The sequence below is a fragment of the Poecilia formosa genome, unplaced genomic scaffold (assembly GCF_000485575.1).
Source record: "Poecilia formosa unplaced genomic scaffold, Poecilia_formosa-5.1.2 Scaffold303, whole genome shotgun sequence".
Lineage (NCBI taxonomy): Eukaryota > Metazoa > Chordata > Actinopteri > Cyprinodontiformes > Poeciliidae > Poecilia > Poecilia formosa.
Genome location: NW_006800242.1, coordinates 214,223 through 229,358, shown reverse-complemented (window position 1 = coordinate 229,358; position 15,136 = coordinate 214,223). Strand labels below are relative to the sequence as shown.

The window sequence follows — 15,136 nt, the reverse complement described above, 5'->3', positions numbered from 1 at the left end:
TCAAAATCTTGTTTTGAGTTTGAAAGTCCTTTTAATTTTGCTAGTGAGTGGATGACGTGAGCATTTTGATGATTGGGTGAAAGTAGGTCATATCAACCTGGTGGGAAAATTTTATCTACTGTATGGAAAGTTTGACAGATAAAAGTTTGCTTCACAAAACATGACTTGGGGCCATCATTGACTAAACCTGAAGTAACACAAAACTATAAATGACCAGGGGAAAAACTAACAGAAGAAAGTTTTTACCTGCTCCAGTTTTCTGCTGAGCGGGTCCAGGTGGGATCCCACCTAATGAGAAGGTCAGAACACTGAGACCTCCGAAGTCTTGGGTGGCGTGTTGGATGGGTCTGGGGAGCCCACCGTCCACCTGGAGGACAGTGGACGAGCCGTTCTTAAACATCCGCAGGATGTGCCACTGGCCGTCCGACAGTACAGTGTCTCCCAGAGTCCTCTCCACCTTCCCACCAACACCAGCATCCGAGATGTAGTTGATGTTGCCATTCCTCAACTGAGCAAGAGAACAGAAATAAAGTTTGGTTATGTGGTTCTTGATTGCAAATGTTTCCCTAGTAAAATGAAAATATATATATATTTTATGTCTATTTTTATTGTGACAGCTCACCAAGTGAACAAGTGCAGAATGTTACACTTTTTTAAATGAATTGTTAGTCAGCTAAAGGGATAGTTTCAGGTTCCTTTCAGCTCATTGTACAACTTAAAAAAATGACAGAAGATGGAAGACAATTTAATTTTTTAAATGTAAAATTTAGGGGTTAATTTCACAAATTATTATTAATTTGAATTATGGAAAAATGAAGAACTCATCTCAAACATTCACTAGATTTACATGAAGTATTCATGAACTTATTGTACATAATATTGTACTTTTCTTTATGTTGTAAAAAATATCTGAGAATAAAATCTTTTCTGGTAACACTTTATTTGAATGGGTGTGAATAAGACTGACATGACAGTTGTCATAAAGTGTCATTCGATAATTAATGACACTTTTAATGCAAAGTTGCTCTAAAAGTTGCATTAAAAATCCATTAAAAATGCCAACTTTGCATGATTTTGTAAATTATGATAATTTAATGCAAAGTTGGCATTTTTAATGGACTTTTAATGCAACTTTTAGAGCAACTTTGCATTAAAAGTGTCATTATTTACCGAATGACACTTCATGACAACAGTCATAAACATCCATAAAGACTTCTTTATGTTCATGACAGGTGTTATGTCATGTTTATGACAGTGTCAGGTCAGTCTTATGCACACAACTTCAAATAAAATGTTACTCTTTATTTTTCAATTTTGGCATACCAAAAACTAAACACCACAATAAAACATAAATGAAGATGTTTTTAATACATTAATGAATGTGTTTTACATATTTAAAAGGGTAGTTTTTCTTCCTGATTCATTCAGATATAAATTAGTCATTTTCCCAGCAACTTTTCAAAATGAGAAAGATAAGAGAACATAAAAGGCAGATTTGTGGTGTTCTCAAAAGGTCAGAAAACTGCTCCAAGAATTATAAAAAAAAAGGCCCTCATATATATTGCCAAGCTTGAGGGGAAGAGATTTTAGTAAATATCTCTTCCCCTCGAGGTTGTATTTCTTAAACTTTTTTAATGTATAACTCTGCCACTGCAACAAAAGGCTCATTTATTTTAAGGCTGTATTTGCTCTTGTTACTGTAAAGGAAATAAGCTAAATGACAGTTTTATCACCATGTGAATATAAACATTTAAAAATACCAAAGATGACACAGAACAAGATAGTCAACAAAATGCCTACTCCCACATTTTTTTTCACTGTCAGATAAAATTTAGAGAGGCAGCTACATAAACAACAGCATCAAAACTGCAGCTTCTCAGATTAATGCAATGCGTTGTCATGCCAACATTAATCAGGACTGATGGGAGGAAGTCTTTCCTGAGTCTGTACCAAACTGCTCTCAGAAAGGGATGCTGAGGTCAGAGATCAGAAACAAAAATGCAGCTTGATGCTCATAAATCTTTCTCTTGCCAGGATACGCTGCACTCTTTCATGTTCTCACTACTTGCATGCTTTTTACTCATGCCGTTTACCTACAGGACGATCAAAAGCCTGCAAACAAATGGATTCACAGGGAGTGCAATGCTACATTCTCTGACTTGAGGGAAAAAAAGCAAACAATGTGTCTTAAAGCAAAATTAATAAACCTCCTTTTGGCATCGGCTAAGAGTTTGTGGCTTTCTCTGCAAATGGTAATCTCGTGTTCTCCTCACTTCGATGGAAAAGTAATCTTGTTCTTCTCCCTTTACAAAGAACCCAAAAGTCAGCCATGATAAGTAGCTTCCGGAAGAATTGATTTAAAATGGGAAAAGCACACCAAGCCAAAGAATACAGAGCGCTCTGAAGCTGGAAAACCGATCATGAGGCTTATCTATTAAACATCTTGTTTTTTTTCACATCACTGTTTATGTAGTTCTCTTAACATATATACCTGCACAGTATGCATTCCCACACCAAGTTTTTTTTTTTGTTTCGTAGTTGTTTTAATACTTTAGAAAGCTGAGATTTGATGAGCACCAGAAGCCAGTCTGACCTGGAAGACCAAATCAGAGCTGAGAAAGCCTCATGTTGCACTGGGAAGTGGTCGATTGGCCTGAGATGTCTGAAAGGAAAGTTGAAGGCGTTGAATGAACTTTCGGACCTCTTTGGGCAGCTGCCCAGGATCAGTCAGAGAGAGACAGAGGAGAAGAGGAGAGGGCTGAGAAAGACTGGTGGACTGTTCCTACGCTCAGTCTGTGCTGATGTCTGCTGGTGTTTGAATACATTTCTGGTTAGAAACAATCAGCCTCTTAACATAAATATCTTAACACAGTGGCAAGCATTTTTCCTAGTAAGTCTAGACAGCCACATTCTTTTGGAATCAGGAAGTCCTTTGCACTTTCTGCAGGACCTTGATGGTAAACAATCTCAACAAGATTTTTGTTTGAAATAAAATGCTTACAGTGTTGTATCTTTAATACTACCTTAGTTTTAATGTTTTTTTTGGGGGGTTTTTTCAGGAAAGCAATAACTCATAAAAGAGCTGCCCAGTCAGACCAACAACCTTCCTAATCACTGCACCACTTTATTTTCTTTTTTAGCGTTTTCGTTGTAGATTTGTTGCTGTAGTATATTGTCCTGTTGATGCCCCAGTTGGGGCAAAGCTTTATCTTTAAAACTGATGTTTTGGTGTACTGAGGAGCTCATGGTCAACTCCATGGTCCTGGTACCAGGACCGGCGTTTTTAGTTAAAATGAGGCATCCTGTTCTGTTTTTCCTCAAACAAACCATCTCCAACTTGGTTTCATCCATCTAATGAACTTTGTTCCAGAAGTCTTGGAGTTCTTTGAGATGCAACTTTGCAAATGTAAACCTATCTGCCATATTCTCTTGGTAAAACTTCCAAACAAGTGATACTTATTCAGTTTATTCATCTAGCTATCCATTGTCTACAGAGGCCTCTCCTTGTCGGGTCATGAGGAGTGATCATCTTTAAGGTTACTGCTGATGTCTTTTCGGAGAGGCATTGTACTGACACAGATCTGAATGCTCCAAACTACTAAACCTGCTGCCTTTGAAAAGGTGACAACAGTGATGATCACTTATTCAAGTGTATTTGATTTGAACAATGTAGTTTTTAGTCAATGCTATGGAAGCAGAAGGGCATGGTTTATTTTTGCTTTGGTTTATTAAGAAATGACAGCGTGGAATCTGTTGTGTAGTTACTTTGTAATTCACTCTGATAATAGTGCAACTTTAGTGGAACTTTAATTTTGTGCCTTGGAGGCCTTATACTTCCCCCACACCCTAGTGCCATATTTTTTTTTTCTCAAATTTAGTGAACAAAGTCACCATATTTATGCTCTTAGCAGAAAAACATAAACAACAACATAACAGCAACATAACAGCAACTTTCACAGTTTTCTGTGTGACCACTGGGCACATTTTAAGTAAAAAGTATTTCCAGAAAGGTGTAACTGTGCAGCTTTTGCTGTACATCTATCCCACAGATAAATAACCAACGGATGTCAGACCCAAGTATCAAAGGTGTTATGCTTTTTGTCATAGTTCTTGGCTGATGAACTGTCTTCACTGGCTGAATTGATGAGGATACATGTGAGCTTTAGGGCTTGCTGTGCTTGGTTTGGCATAGCATCTCCAAGACTTTACCTTTCAGTACTTTCCCAGCTCAATAAACCCAGTATTTTTCTACAGTCTGTGATCGCTTTCCGTTTTATGCTGCATCCCACAAGCCCGGTCGTAACAGAAAAAATGACTGCCGGTTCAGGATTTAAAACTTTTAGCTCATCGTTGGAACACACAGGCTGCAACATCAATTTGAAGGAGCCAGAAGTGGGATTTTACTGGTAAAAATGTGCTTTTATCTCTGCCTTGTACTGCAAGGTTGTTGAGTGTGAGATCACTTTTTTGATGAGGTGCAGGGATGAACATACTGGTGAATCACGCAAACTTTTATCTGGAGGTATGCTCTGAGATTTCCACCATTCATTGCCTCAACTGGGTGAAAACCTGAACTTAGAGGTGTAACAACAGAGTTGAGAAGTACAAGAGGACATATAGGCTGATTAAAAACAGACCTTTTTGTTGCTTCTTTCCTTACCTTAACAGTGGTGTAGTTGCTGCTTTCCTGAATGTGCAACAGAGTGCCAGTCTTGCTCCGTGTCCTAAACTTCACTTCCAGGCTGCTCGGGCTGATCCGGTCGGACCCCATGCCCTGGAGCGACCGCCTGAGCAGGACGTCACGTTTGGGTCCCTGCTTCAGGGCGTAGTCGAGGCGGCCGGTGCCATCCAGAGACAGGGCAGTGTCTGCTGTCATGTCTGCAGGAAAAAGACATAAATTACTCAGAGTCCCTGCTGACGTTACAGACGTTGCATATGCCAAGTGAAAATTTCCTCTTTGCTCTCGGCGGGCTGTGAGTATCGAATTATTTTCCCAATTCCTCAGCCACAGCCACATATTTGTCCCCATACTCTCACCAGCCATTACAAATATCCTTCTATTATGCGAGGGAATCCCCAGAACAGCAGATTTGTCTTTGAGTAACACATTAAATCCTCACATACACACTCTCAGGAACCGGGGCTTACAGAAAGAACCGTACCAAAACGCCTGAAATGTGAATGGAATCCCCAAAAGCTAATGCAATACAAATGTGTTTACTAACTTTTTAAACTGTAAAGTGCATGATATGATTTCATGTTCGAAAGCATTCTAATACCTGTACTTCAGCCAAATATGAGTTCAACAAACACAACATAAGCCTTGAAGCGATTGTACGTTCAGTATGTGCAGCTGAAAATCTGTGAAATCAAACCTCAAAACTACATGTCTGTTTATGATGAGGATTGAAATGTACAGTGCAATCAGTTGTCATCCAAAATGTTTTCTTTTGACCTAATGACTTTTTTTTTGTCATTTAAAACAACAAAACTGTGGTCCAGTTCTCACTGTGATGTTTGGAGGAGACTGACGACAACCATAAGCACACAGCCAGGGCCACAATGGTTTGATAAGTCAGAATATGTCAGAATAGAACTAAAAAGGAAAATGTCTAGATGTGTGTCTTGTACATTTATATCAATCTTAGAGTATTTCTCCAATTTTTTGTTGCAAATGTTTGATTTTCTAGTCTTACTAAACTTCAAAGTGTTTTTTATTAACATTTCTGGCTTACAATGTCAGAGAATATCCTGGTTTTCAGGGTTTTCTCAAGTTGTTGATGAGGGTAGAGAAGGCTGGAAGTCTTTCTTCCCTAAATGGGGCTACAGCATAAAAAGTGCTTCATGTTTTACACTAATAAAACCTCCATGAGGCCAAAAAAGGCCTCAGTGAGTCGCTTCTCATTCTACGATGACCCGAGGAGGAACTGTTCTGGTTCTGATTAGTGGTATAATTTTTCTCCTAATCTGTCATTGCAGACTCTAGATCTCCTCTACAGCATTTTTTTTTGCACATGACTGCGCTTGGATTAGAAAAACATGGTTCTGTTTTTGCACGCTGTAAAGTGAACCAGCAGATTTCCCACCAAATTGAACCTGATGGCAAACGCACAATAGTTTCCAGTTTTCTCAGTAATGCTACTATTTGTTTCCAGTAAGAATATGTAATTCACAGAACTGATGTGTACTGGTACTTCACCAATTTTGACTTTACGGATTTATGCAGGAAAACGCAGGCAGTTTTATTGGTGGGCATTTTCATGAGTCATGGAGGACCGATCATATAGAATTGAGAAAATTACAATTCAAAGGACAGATACTTACACTTTTCGCAGAATTTTCCCGTAAAACCATCCACACACTGACACTGCTGCCAAGACCAGTGGTCCAAACAGGTGCCCCCATGTCTGCAGGGGCTGGCGGTGCAGGCTCCTTCCAGTCTTGGGCATCTATAGACACACAGCCATACAAAATCCCCACAATCAGACGGGCACTTTGACAACTCAGCCTCACAGTAAGAAGCCTGGGGGTCTGCTGGAAAAGAAACTCCAAAAACAGGAGCAGATGAGCTTTGATTTGTCTCCCAAAGCGGTCGTACAAAAACCATTAAAGAACCCCGGAGGATTAGCATATTAAAAGATCTGCCTTTGCCTCACCATTCACTGCTGAGATAGAAGAGAAAATATTCAGCAACTGCCTTTCCTTCGTCAAAGGTCTGCCATTTGTGGTTTAAAAAAAACATCTTTTTAAAAACTCTCGGGAGGATTTGAAAGTGTGAACAGATGTCCCACAGCAGGAGCCGAGTAGGTTAGAGAAGATGGTTGGATGAGAAAAGAGGGGAAAGATGGAGACAGTGAAGGCATGTGGGGGTCGGAGGGTTTGTGCTGCGGACCTGTCAAGGATGCCACGCGATGCCAGGGCCTGACTGGGCTCCAGAGGGCGGCCATTGACGGCGAGCTCCATGATGCAGCCGACAAAGTCGTGGGTGGCGATCTGACCACGGCGATGAAGGACGGGTTCTATCGACCTGACGCCGCCGACCGAGAGCCGGTTGGGCTGCACGTCCAAAATCCTGCAAATACAGGCACACAAACATGCTCATACTCAGATGCATTCAAGTGAAGGTTTTCACATGCACACACACTTTCATAAAAAGATGCTTTGAGTCAGCGAGTTTCAAATAATATGTTAATTACTCCTCTTTTATGCTCACTTCCACACAAACACAAAAAAGATGCAGTCTCAAAAATGTGGCTCAGAAATCACAGAAAAGTCAAAAACCTTTCATCTCGCAGAAATTTCATATTTCCAGAGAGTTTTTTGTGACAGAGCTCATGAGTGCAAATTGACAGTAACAACGTATCTCACACTTGGAATCTTCTGGAAACGGGCAGATATGCACTTTCAAAAATTAATTCTCCAAACACCAATTTAAACCCAAAAATCAACAACTGAAACATTACATTTTTCCAGGTGCTGTCACGACACATAAAAAAAAATAAAATTGGTTAGTGTTTAATTTATTACAGTACTAAAGCAATTCTAACCAGGTGGGATTTTAGTTTAGGTTTAAAGGAACGCAGTGTTTTGGCTGTTTTTCAGTTTTCCGAAAGTTTGTTCCAGACTTGTGGTGCATAAAAGCTGAATGCTGCTTCTCCATGTTTGGTTCTGTTTCTGGAGATGCAGAGCAGACCAGAACCAGACCACAATTTAAGACCCCACTAAGGAAATATAATAAGAAGGAAGATCAATCTACTTGTATTTAGTTCTGCATTAATTGATATATCAGTTTTTCTGTTTTGTAAGGTGTTGCCATAGTGTTGTCTCTGTTTTACTGTGGAACACCACAAATTTGTTTTAAGTCATAAAATGGTTCTACAAATAAAAAGCCAGGCAAGCCACTGCTAAAGACAACAAATAAAATCTTAAGATTGTTTGACTGTTGTAGCACAGAAAAGAACCAACAATCACCACAACAGCTTTAAAAAACAACATATTTTTGCCACAGTACATAAATTATGAGCAACATTTTCTTATTTACATTTGATCAGTTAAAGAATCAGCTGCTGTATGCATATGTGTGTGTGTGTGTGTGTGCATGTGTGTGTGTGATTCTCATACCAGTCAGTGTGTACAGCCACGTTGCTAACGGCACAATACCCTGGTTCCTGATCCTCACCGCACAGATCCACAGTAAGCGATGCTGCCTGTAGGATGACAAGAAACAAAAAGAAGCTAAAACATTGAAAGAATTATGACCAGGGATGAACCTAAATATTCCAACCAAAGTATTCCTGACACACACTTTTATCTCTCCCAGCTTCACTAAGTGTTGCCTGGGAGAGCCAATCCACCCAATAAAAGTCTTGTAAAAGTATTTATTCCTCTGTTTCTCACATTTTGTCTCCAAAAACACAAGCTTCAGCATGATTTTTATGGTTTTTCTGTGAAAAGGGGAAAAAATAGCCAAACTTGTAAAGGTTTTCTTATTAAAAAAAATACAGCATAAATTTGTAATCATCCTCCCTGTATCAAAGCTTTGTTGAGACAATATTTTTCCTGTAATTACAGTTTTAAGAGCTAAGGGTTTCTGTCAGTTTTGAAATTGTTGTCCATTATTTATTATAAAACAGCTCAAGCTCAGTCAGACCAGGCATAAAGCATCTGTGAACATCAGTTTTTAAGTCCTGCAAACGATCCTGAACTGGATGTAGCTTTTCACTCCAACATGAAGATACTTTTTGTATTAAGCTCCTTTCAATTTATGATCTTTAGATACAAATAGAGGCTTTTGTGTAGAAAAAAAATGGGACCATGACAAACAATTTAAAATATATCCCTCTTTTGATGTGTATTTATCCAAACAATTCAGCTGAAAACGAGCAAATCTGTTCAGGGGAAGCTGTATAAACGCAAAGTTGCAATAAATTGGTGGGAAATACAATAAAACACACTTGTACAGAATAGTTCAATAACATGCAACTTTGGTTTGTATGTTCTCAAACAGCTAGATTTCTTCCTCCAGTTCAACAGCATGCATGTTAAGATTAATTGGAGTTTTTAAATTGGCCGTAGAAGTTAGCCTGAGCATGCCTGGTCGTCCGTCTTTTATTTTTTTGTCCACTGATGGACAAATTGGCTGTTCAGGGAGTAGCTCTCCTCTCACCCAGAGGCATCTGGGACGGGGGTCCAGGACCCCCTGCTAACCTCCACAGGATTGATAAGGTGCCGCTAACATGATAGATGCAGAACATACTCCACTGTTAACTGATTAGATGTAACAGGTCCTCTGTGCCCAATTACCGTCCTTATTTTTACAGGCCAATCAAAATATTCAGTACAAGAATAAGCAGATTTATTCCACTCCTTATTGTGATTAACTTTTAAAAATGATTCACTGAACAAACAAAATTCGTGTTACTTAAACAGCTGTTAACATTTTTCGACAAAGTGATTATTTTACGTCTTGTAAAGAGTTAGGTGAGAAGATCCAACATTACTTCTGAGCTCTATGTTATAAAAATACACCATCTGATTGCAGACAGAAGCGGTTTATTTTAGTTTGGTAGGCAGATGAGAAGCAGAACTGCTGTAGGGAGAAAAATCTAAGAGCAATATCCACTCTTCTTAAAAAACATGTAAATGCTCCTTCAAATTTCCCTTAAAACAACCACAGATTAGGCATGAATTTGCCTTAACGTGAAATACATTAACAATAAATTCTGGCATATAGAACCACTTAAAGAGGATCCCTTACTTCCTTTCAAACCTGGTTTGACCTGATCTGAAAGATGGATGGCTGGATGATAAAACAACCCATCAGAGGTTGTCTAACAGCAGATTGTTGGAGCAAAGGTGATATCAAACATTTTCCACAAACCTAATCCATTTGGTTTACTCTGATGTGTTATTATCTCTCATTGGAATATTAGTGTACAACATCACACAACCCCTATTCACCTGTGGATGTGGAGGTGATTGAAACACCCAGATTCATTAATTTGGAGGGATTCTCAATAGTCACAATAAAATCCAAGGACAAAATTATTCCATAACGTTTACATGTCTTTGTTTCCGACTGTTTATTTCAATAGATTAACTTCAGGTTTTATTAACTAAGTATTTATTCTACTGCTCTGAATGTTTTTACTTCTGCATGTTCAGGACTGAGTATGACCTCAGTCCCTCACAATGCACATCGACCGACAAAAACATTTTATTATTCAATTCATATATGTGATAAGAGTGGAACAGAAATGCCAAACATTTTTTCTGTTTCCCTACAGTTTCCTGTTTTCCTGTCAATGCCAGTAAAGCATTTGCCCAGATGTGTGCTGTTGTTTCTGCGTTCTGATGTAGGGAACGAGCCCAGGAGGAAGAAACGAAATGTGCCGGTGAGGAAACTGTCCGGAAAAGTGTGTGAATGTGTTGAAAAACCGGAGCAATCACGCTCCACCTCTCCTGGAGTTTAAGTAAACACGGACCGCACCGGCCCGGATCTCTGACACAAATCATCCCCGCAGGGCAAACATACACACACATACACACAAAGTCTCTGTTCAATCAAACACACACATGGATGCAGTGAAAGTTTGCAGAGAGGTAAAAGAACATTCATGGACACTTTTTCTTCAAAATAATAAAAAATAAAGAACATTTGAAATCGCAAATGCGAGATAACACTATGAAGCCTGCTTTATGTGCTCTGCTGACACTGATTTAAAACTGCTGACAAAGTTTTATTATTTTCCTCTGCCAAATTTAACAAAGCAACCACAGTTTTGCACTGCCTTTGCTGTTCTACATCTGCTTTGCCCCTGTTATTAGGACAAATAATTCACTTAATCAAAAGCTTCTTGTTCATGCTTTTTGACAGTTTCCAAAACCAAACTGTCACACTTCATTTTCAATCTGCCTTAAAACATTTTACGTTTTCTTGAATTGAAAACAAACTGTTCTTGTTTATATCAACTTGTTTCTGTTCTCTCTACTGTCAAGTAATCAGTCAGTGTTTTCACATTTGTAATTTCATCCATACTTTGCTTGTTATCTTTCTACTTTTTCTAAAGGCTTTCACTAGATAGTTAAACTAGGATTCATTATAAAAACACTTTGGGTTTTTAGAATAATGACTTAGATTATAATTAACACACATCTGATCATTTTGAGGAAACATCTAGCTAAGACTTAACATTTTTTCTATCTACAGCAAACAAGTTGTGATGCGTTAGTGGACAGCCAGAAATGTTAATATTTTTTAAAAGTTGAGAACCACATTCTAAAATTATTGTAAAAATTTATCCATGGTGGATGAATCACCCAGCTTCACCTTGACTTTAAGTTATTGTCAATGCAAGAAATAAAATTGCATCATTTAAAATGAAATTTAAACATATCCATATGATTTGAGGATAATTTGAAAACAGTTCTGCATGCAGACGTGATGCGTATAGTCTTGATTTCAACACCGTATATGACCTCTGAGCTCTGTCTGATCACTCTGAAACTTCAAAGGGAAGTCTGTGGTTTCTGCCTGTTTTTGACATCATAACTCAGCAACAGGAACTGGAAACTGACCTGACGCCCGACCACAGAAATGACCCGCATCAGCTTCTGCAAACATCGCCATCAGCATCACTTTACAGTGCCTGAGGGACCGGCGTTACAGTCCTGACATTTCTCACTCACTCTTCAACAGCACATACACCTCAATTTTCACAGACTCAGTCCTCAATATGGGCTGTATTCCTTTCCAGGCCATCACTCTCCAACATTTCAAAACTGACAATTTAACGATTTTACCGGCTTCCTATGAAACCCCACTGCACCGCTGGAAACGACAGATCTAAAGTCCAGCAGCAGCGCAACATTAGGAGAAACCTGACAGAACCCACTTTGACTTTTTTCCCCTCTTCTTGCCACTGTGCTGTTGGCATTGAGGTGACACTCATTCAGAGCCCAGGAGACACATTTTCATATTTCAGGGCAATTCTGAATCCTGGTACCATAAATCTCAGCAACCAGTAATATGTAATTGTACGCTATAAAAACTATAAGGCGAACTATCAGTGGTTTGGGGTTTTAATTATCATCTGAAGAGACTAGAGCCAAATATGAGTGTAGATTTAAGCCGTAAAAGCTCAGGACATTAACATTGTTGAATACGGTTCTTTCAGTTTCATCACTCTTTTGGCGACTTGAAGCTAATAGTGATCATAAACCTGTAGTAAGAAACGTCTCTTACCATCCCAGCTCTCCTGGCGATGACTGTGTGGAACTGGCCGTCTGAAACTTTAATCATGGTCATCAGTTTGTAGGTCCCGCTGCCCAGGTTGAAGGAAAAGCGCAATCTGCCCTCAAAGATCTCCAACGCCAGGAACTCGGCCTTGTCACCCGTCTGATTGTCGTGGTTGTACATCAGCAGCGCGTTGCTCATCAGAGTGGCAAACTTGATGTAGATGTAGTTATTGTTGGGATCCAGAGAGGGAAACTCCATATAGGAGAGCTCCTCAAAACCATAGCTGTTCAGTTCACAGTGTTTGCCAAAAACACCTGAGGAAAACACACACAACACATGACAGATGAATTCAAAACCTACAGAAATTTATAGAACTAAATTTTATGCTGTCACTACATTAAGCAAATCATCATCTTTTAAGATGTTTTGGGATTTAATGAAAACAAAAACTACAGAGCATGAAAAATGAAGATGGTGGCAAAATTTGCTTAGGAAACTAGAGTTTTAGAACAACATTTATCTTGTTTTCTTTTGTTTTTCCTGTAGCTTTTCTTTCATTACTTACCAAACGGACAGTGACAGTAATATCCATCCAACCGATTCTGACAGGAGCCGCCATTAAAACAAGGGTTACACTCACAGTGATTGATGATGGAGTCACACGTTTTGCCTGAGTTCACAGAACAACACAAATTAAAATGGATGGGGTGGTGAACGACACAGTAAAAATGCAGAAGACTGAGTTATGGAGGCCTTTCATGACACCAAAAATGTTTCTGGCACAGCTTCACCGACTTCCACGATGCATGGAGAAGGTCAAAGATCTGATGAAGTGAAAACTCCAGTAAGACTTGAAGTGACTTGAGCAATGTGGCCTTCAATGACCCTGACGAAGGCCACAAGCTGAAATGCGCAGGTCTAATAATAAAGTTGTTTCTAAACACTTCAAGTGTTGCTGTGATCTTCATCTTATCATGCCATTCATGACATCACAGCTGAGAACTGCTCTGCAAAACAAATATGTTTTACCATTTAGTTAACCTTATGTTGCTGTCTACTGTAATGGGAAAGTAAAAGAAAGTATGTCCACCTTAATTTCTAGGAAAATTACAAGGGCAATAACCATATAATTAGAAAACAAAGTTGAAGACAAAATGGAAATGCTCTTCCTTACAGAAAAAGTGACGTGTCATTGCTGATGTCTTTCTGTCTTGGCATTGTGATAACATATCTGTGTGCTGCATATCAGTAAATGTACAACTCTAATACTTGTTTTTAGAAGTGTTCACTGATAAATCAAGCTGACTTGATTAGCAACATATCACTGTTACTTTTGCCTTTAGCAGCAAAGGTGTACTTAGTTTTACATACACTGCGTTCCCATTTTGGCTTCATCGTTGTTTGAAAACGATAATGGGGAATGCGTTGCGTGTTTTGAACAACACAAGTTAAGGTTTAGAGATCAGCACATTTTAAAATGCTCTGCTTAATAAAACCCTTGTTCTAATGTTTCTATGGCTGAATTTCACCTCTTTGGTGGAATTTCAATTGTTTATGAAATTGTTAATGTAATTTCATAAACAACAAACTTCATTAGGGAAAGCCAAATGATCTCATTGAGTTGAGAACAATCAGGCTTAACAACCTACTGCAGGCTGTTTTTTTGTCTATTTATTGCAGTGCAGACAGACAAACAGCTGAAATGTACATGGATGGCTGCCACAGATGCAAGCAAAGGTTTAACATCTTGATAAGGAATGTGACAGTGATAATAAAAACAACAGACAGAAATGATGCATGGCACATGGTACAAAAGAAACAAACTGACTGTGAACTCTGGGAGTAAATTTAATGCTGTAAATCCTGAGACATGTTGCTTAATGGAGATGGATTTAGCTGCCAAAATCCAGTTGTGGAGAACAGGAAGTTGAGAGTTCAAAGGGAGGGCACCAAAACTACTGTAGGTCACTAGGTGCATTTCTGCATGAGAGTAGTTCATCTTGATAAAACTTCTAGATTTGTGACCATTTTTTATCGTCGTAATAAAAAGGGACAGTAATGACTTCACTTTGGGCGAAGCGCCCTGTGCAGCATGCTTTCAAAATGTCTTTCAGATGCTGCAGCCAGAGGTTAAACATCACACAGGATCCAAATGGCTGTTCAAACTATTTCCACTTAAAATCCACTCCCCTTTAATTCAGGCCAATAATGCACTGTGTTCATTACATTTCCAAATTAAGAGGTCTGATTGGATCTTTTATAAAGCTGCTCATTTGTCAAATAACTCAAAATGAAGCCAAATAAAAAATCGATGATGAGGAAATCTCTCTTTGTGTAATACGGTCAGAGAAGAAATCCTTGTGTCTGTGTGTGGTCAGAACTGCCAGTGCATGAAGGCACAAATGGAAATGAAACACCAGCGAAGTGTATGTGTAGTGAAGACTGGATGTCTGACAAAGGTCAGCTTTGTATCATCCTTTTTTATTAAAGCAAACACTGCAGGCTGATATGAATCACAGCTGATACTCCCTAACTAGAAACCAAAAACCAAAAGAAGTGGCTACGATATCTACTGGAAACAATAAGAAGCAAATACTTTGAATGTGGGTGACCATACTCAAAGACATACAGTGCTTTTCAAAAGTATCCATACCCTTGTATGTTTGTCGCACTGCCATCGCCACAAACTCCAGTACATTTTACTTATTTTTTATATCACAGACCACAATAAAGTGTGTATTACTTTAAAGGGCAAAGGACACTATAACTATTCACTTTGTGTTGTTTTTCAATAATTCATGGTTACATTTTATTTTATCTTGTATAACTAAGAAATTATTCATTTTGACAGCTATGGTTCCTCCATAGCATTACTGATCTAGTAATGTATTAAGAATT

At 38.7% G+C, this 15,136-nt stretch overlaps 1 protein-coding gene across 2 annotated transcripts in view; it reads right to left on the bottom strand.

Moving 5' to 3' along the window:
* Nucleotides 1-15,136, bottom strand: part of fat4 (FAT atypical cadherin 4) — a 126,596-nt gene that overhangs the window by 4,774 nt on the left and 106,686 nt on the right. The window contains exons 10-16 of one of the 2 annotated variants that reach the window (XM_007572539.2): nt 12,804-12,908; nt 12,245-12,552; nt 8,122-8,207; nt 6,893-7,072; nt 6,325-6,449; nt 4,661-4,878; nt 247-508 (exon numbers count right to left, since the gene is read on the bottom strand). In XM_007572539.2, coding sequence (XP_007572601.1) covers nt 247-508; nt 4,661-4,878; nt 6,325-6,449; nt 6,893-7,072; nt 8,122-8,207; nt 12,245-12,552; nt 12,804-12,908 — 1,284 coding nt within the window. The remainder of the gene's footprint in view (nt 1-246; nt 509-4,660; nt 4,879-6,324; nt 6,450-6,892; nt 7,073-8,121; nt 8,208-12,244; nt 12,553-12,803; nt 12,909-15,136) is intronic. The other variant, XM_016660936.1, reaches the window with a different exon arrangement.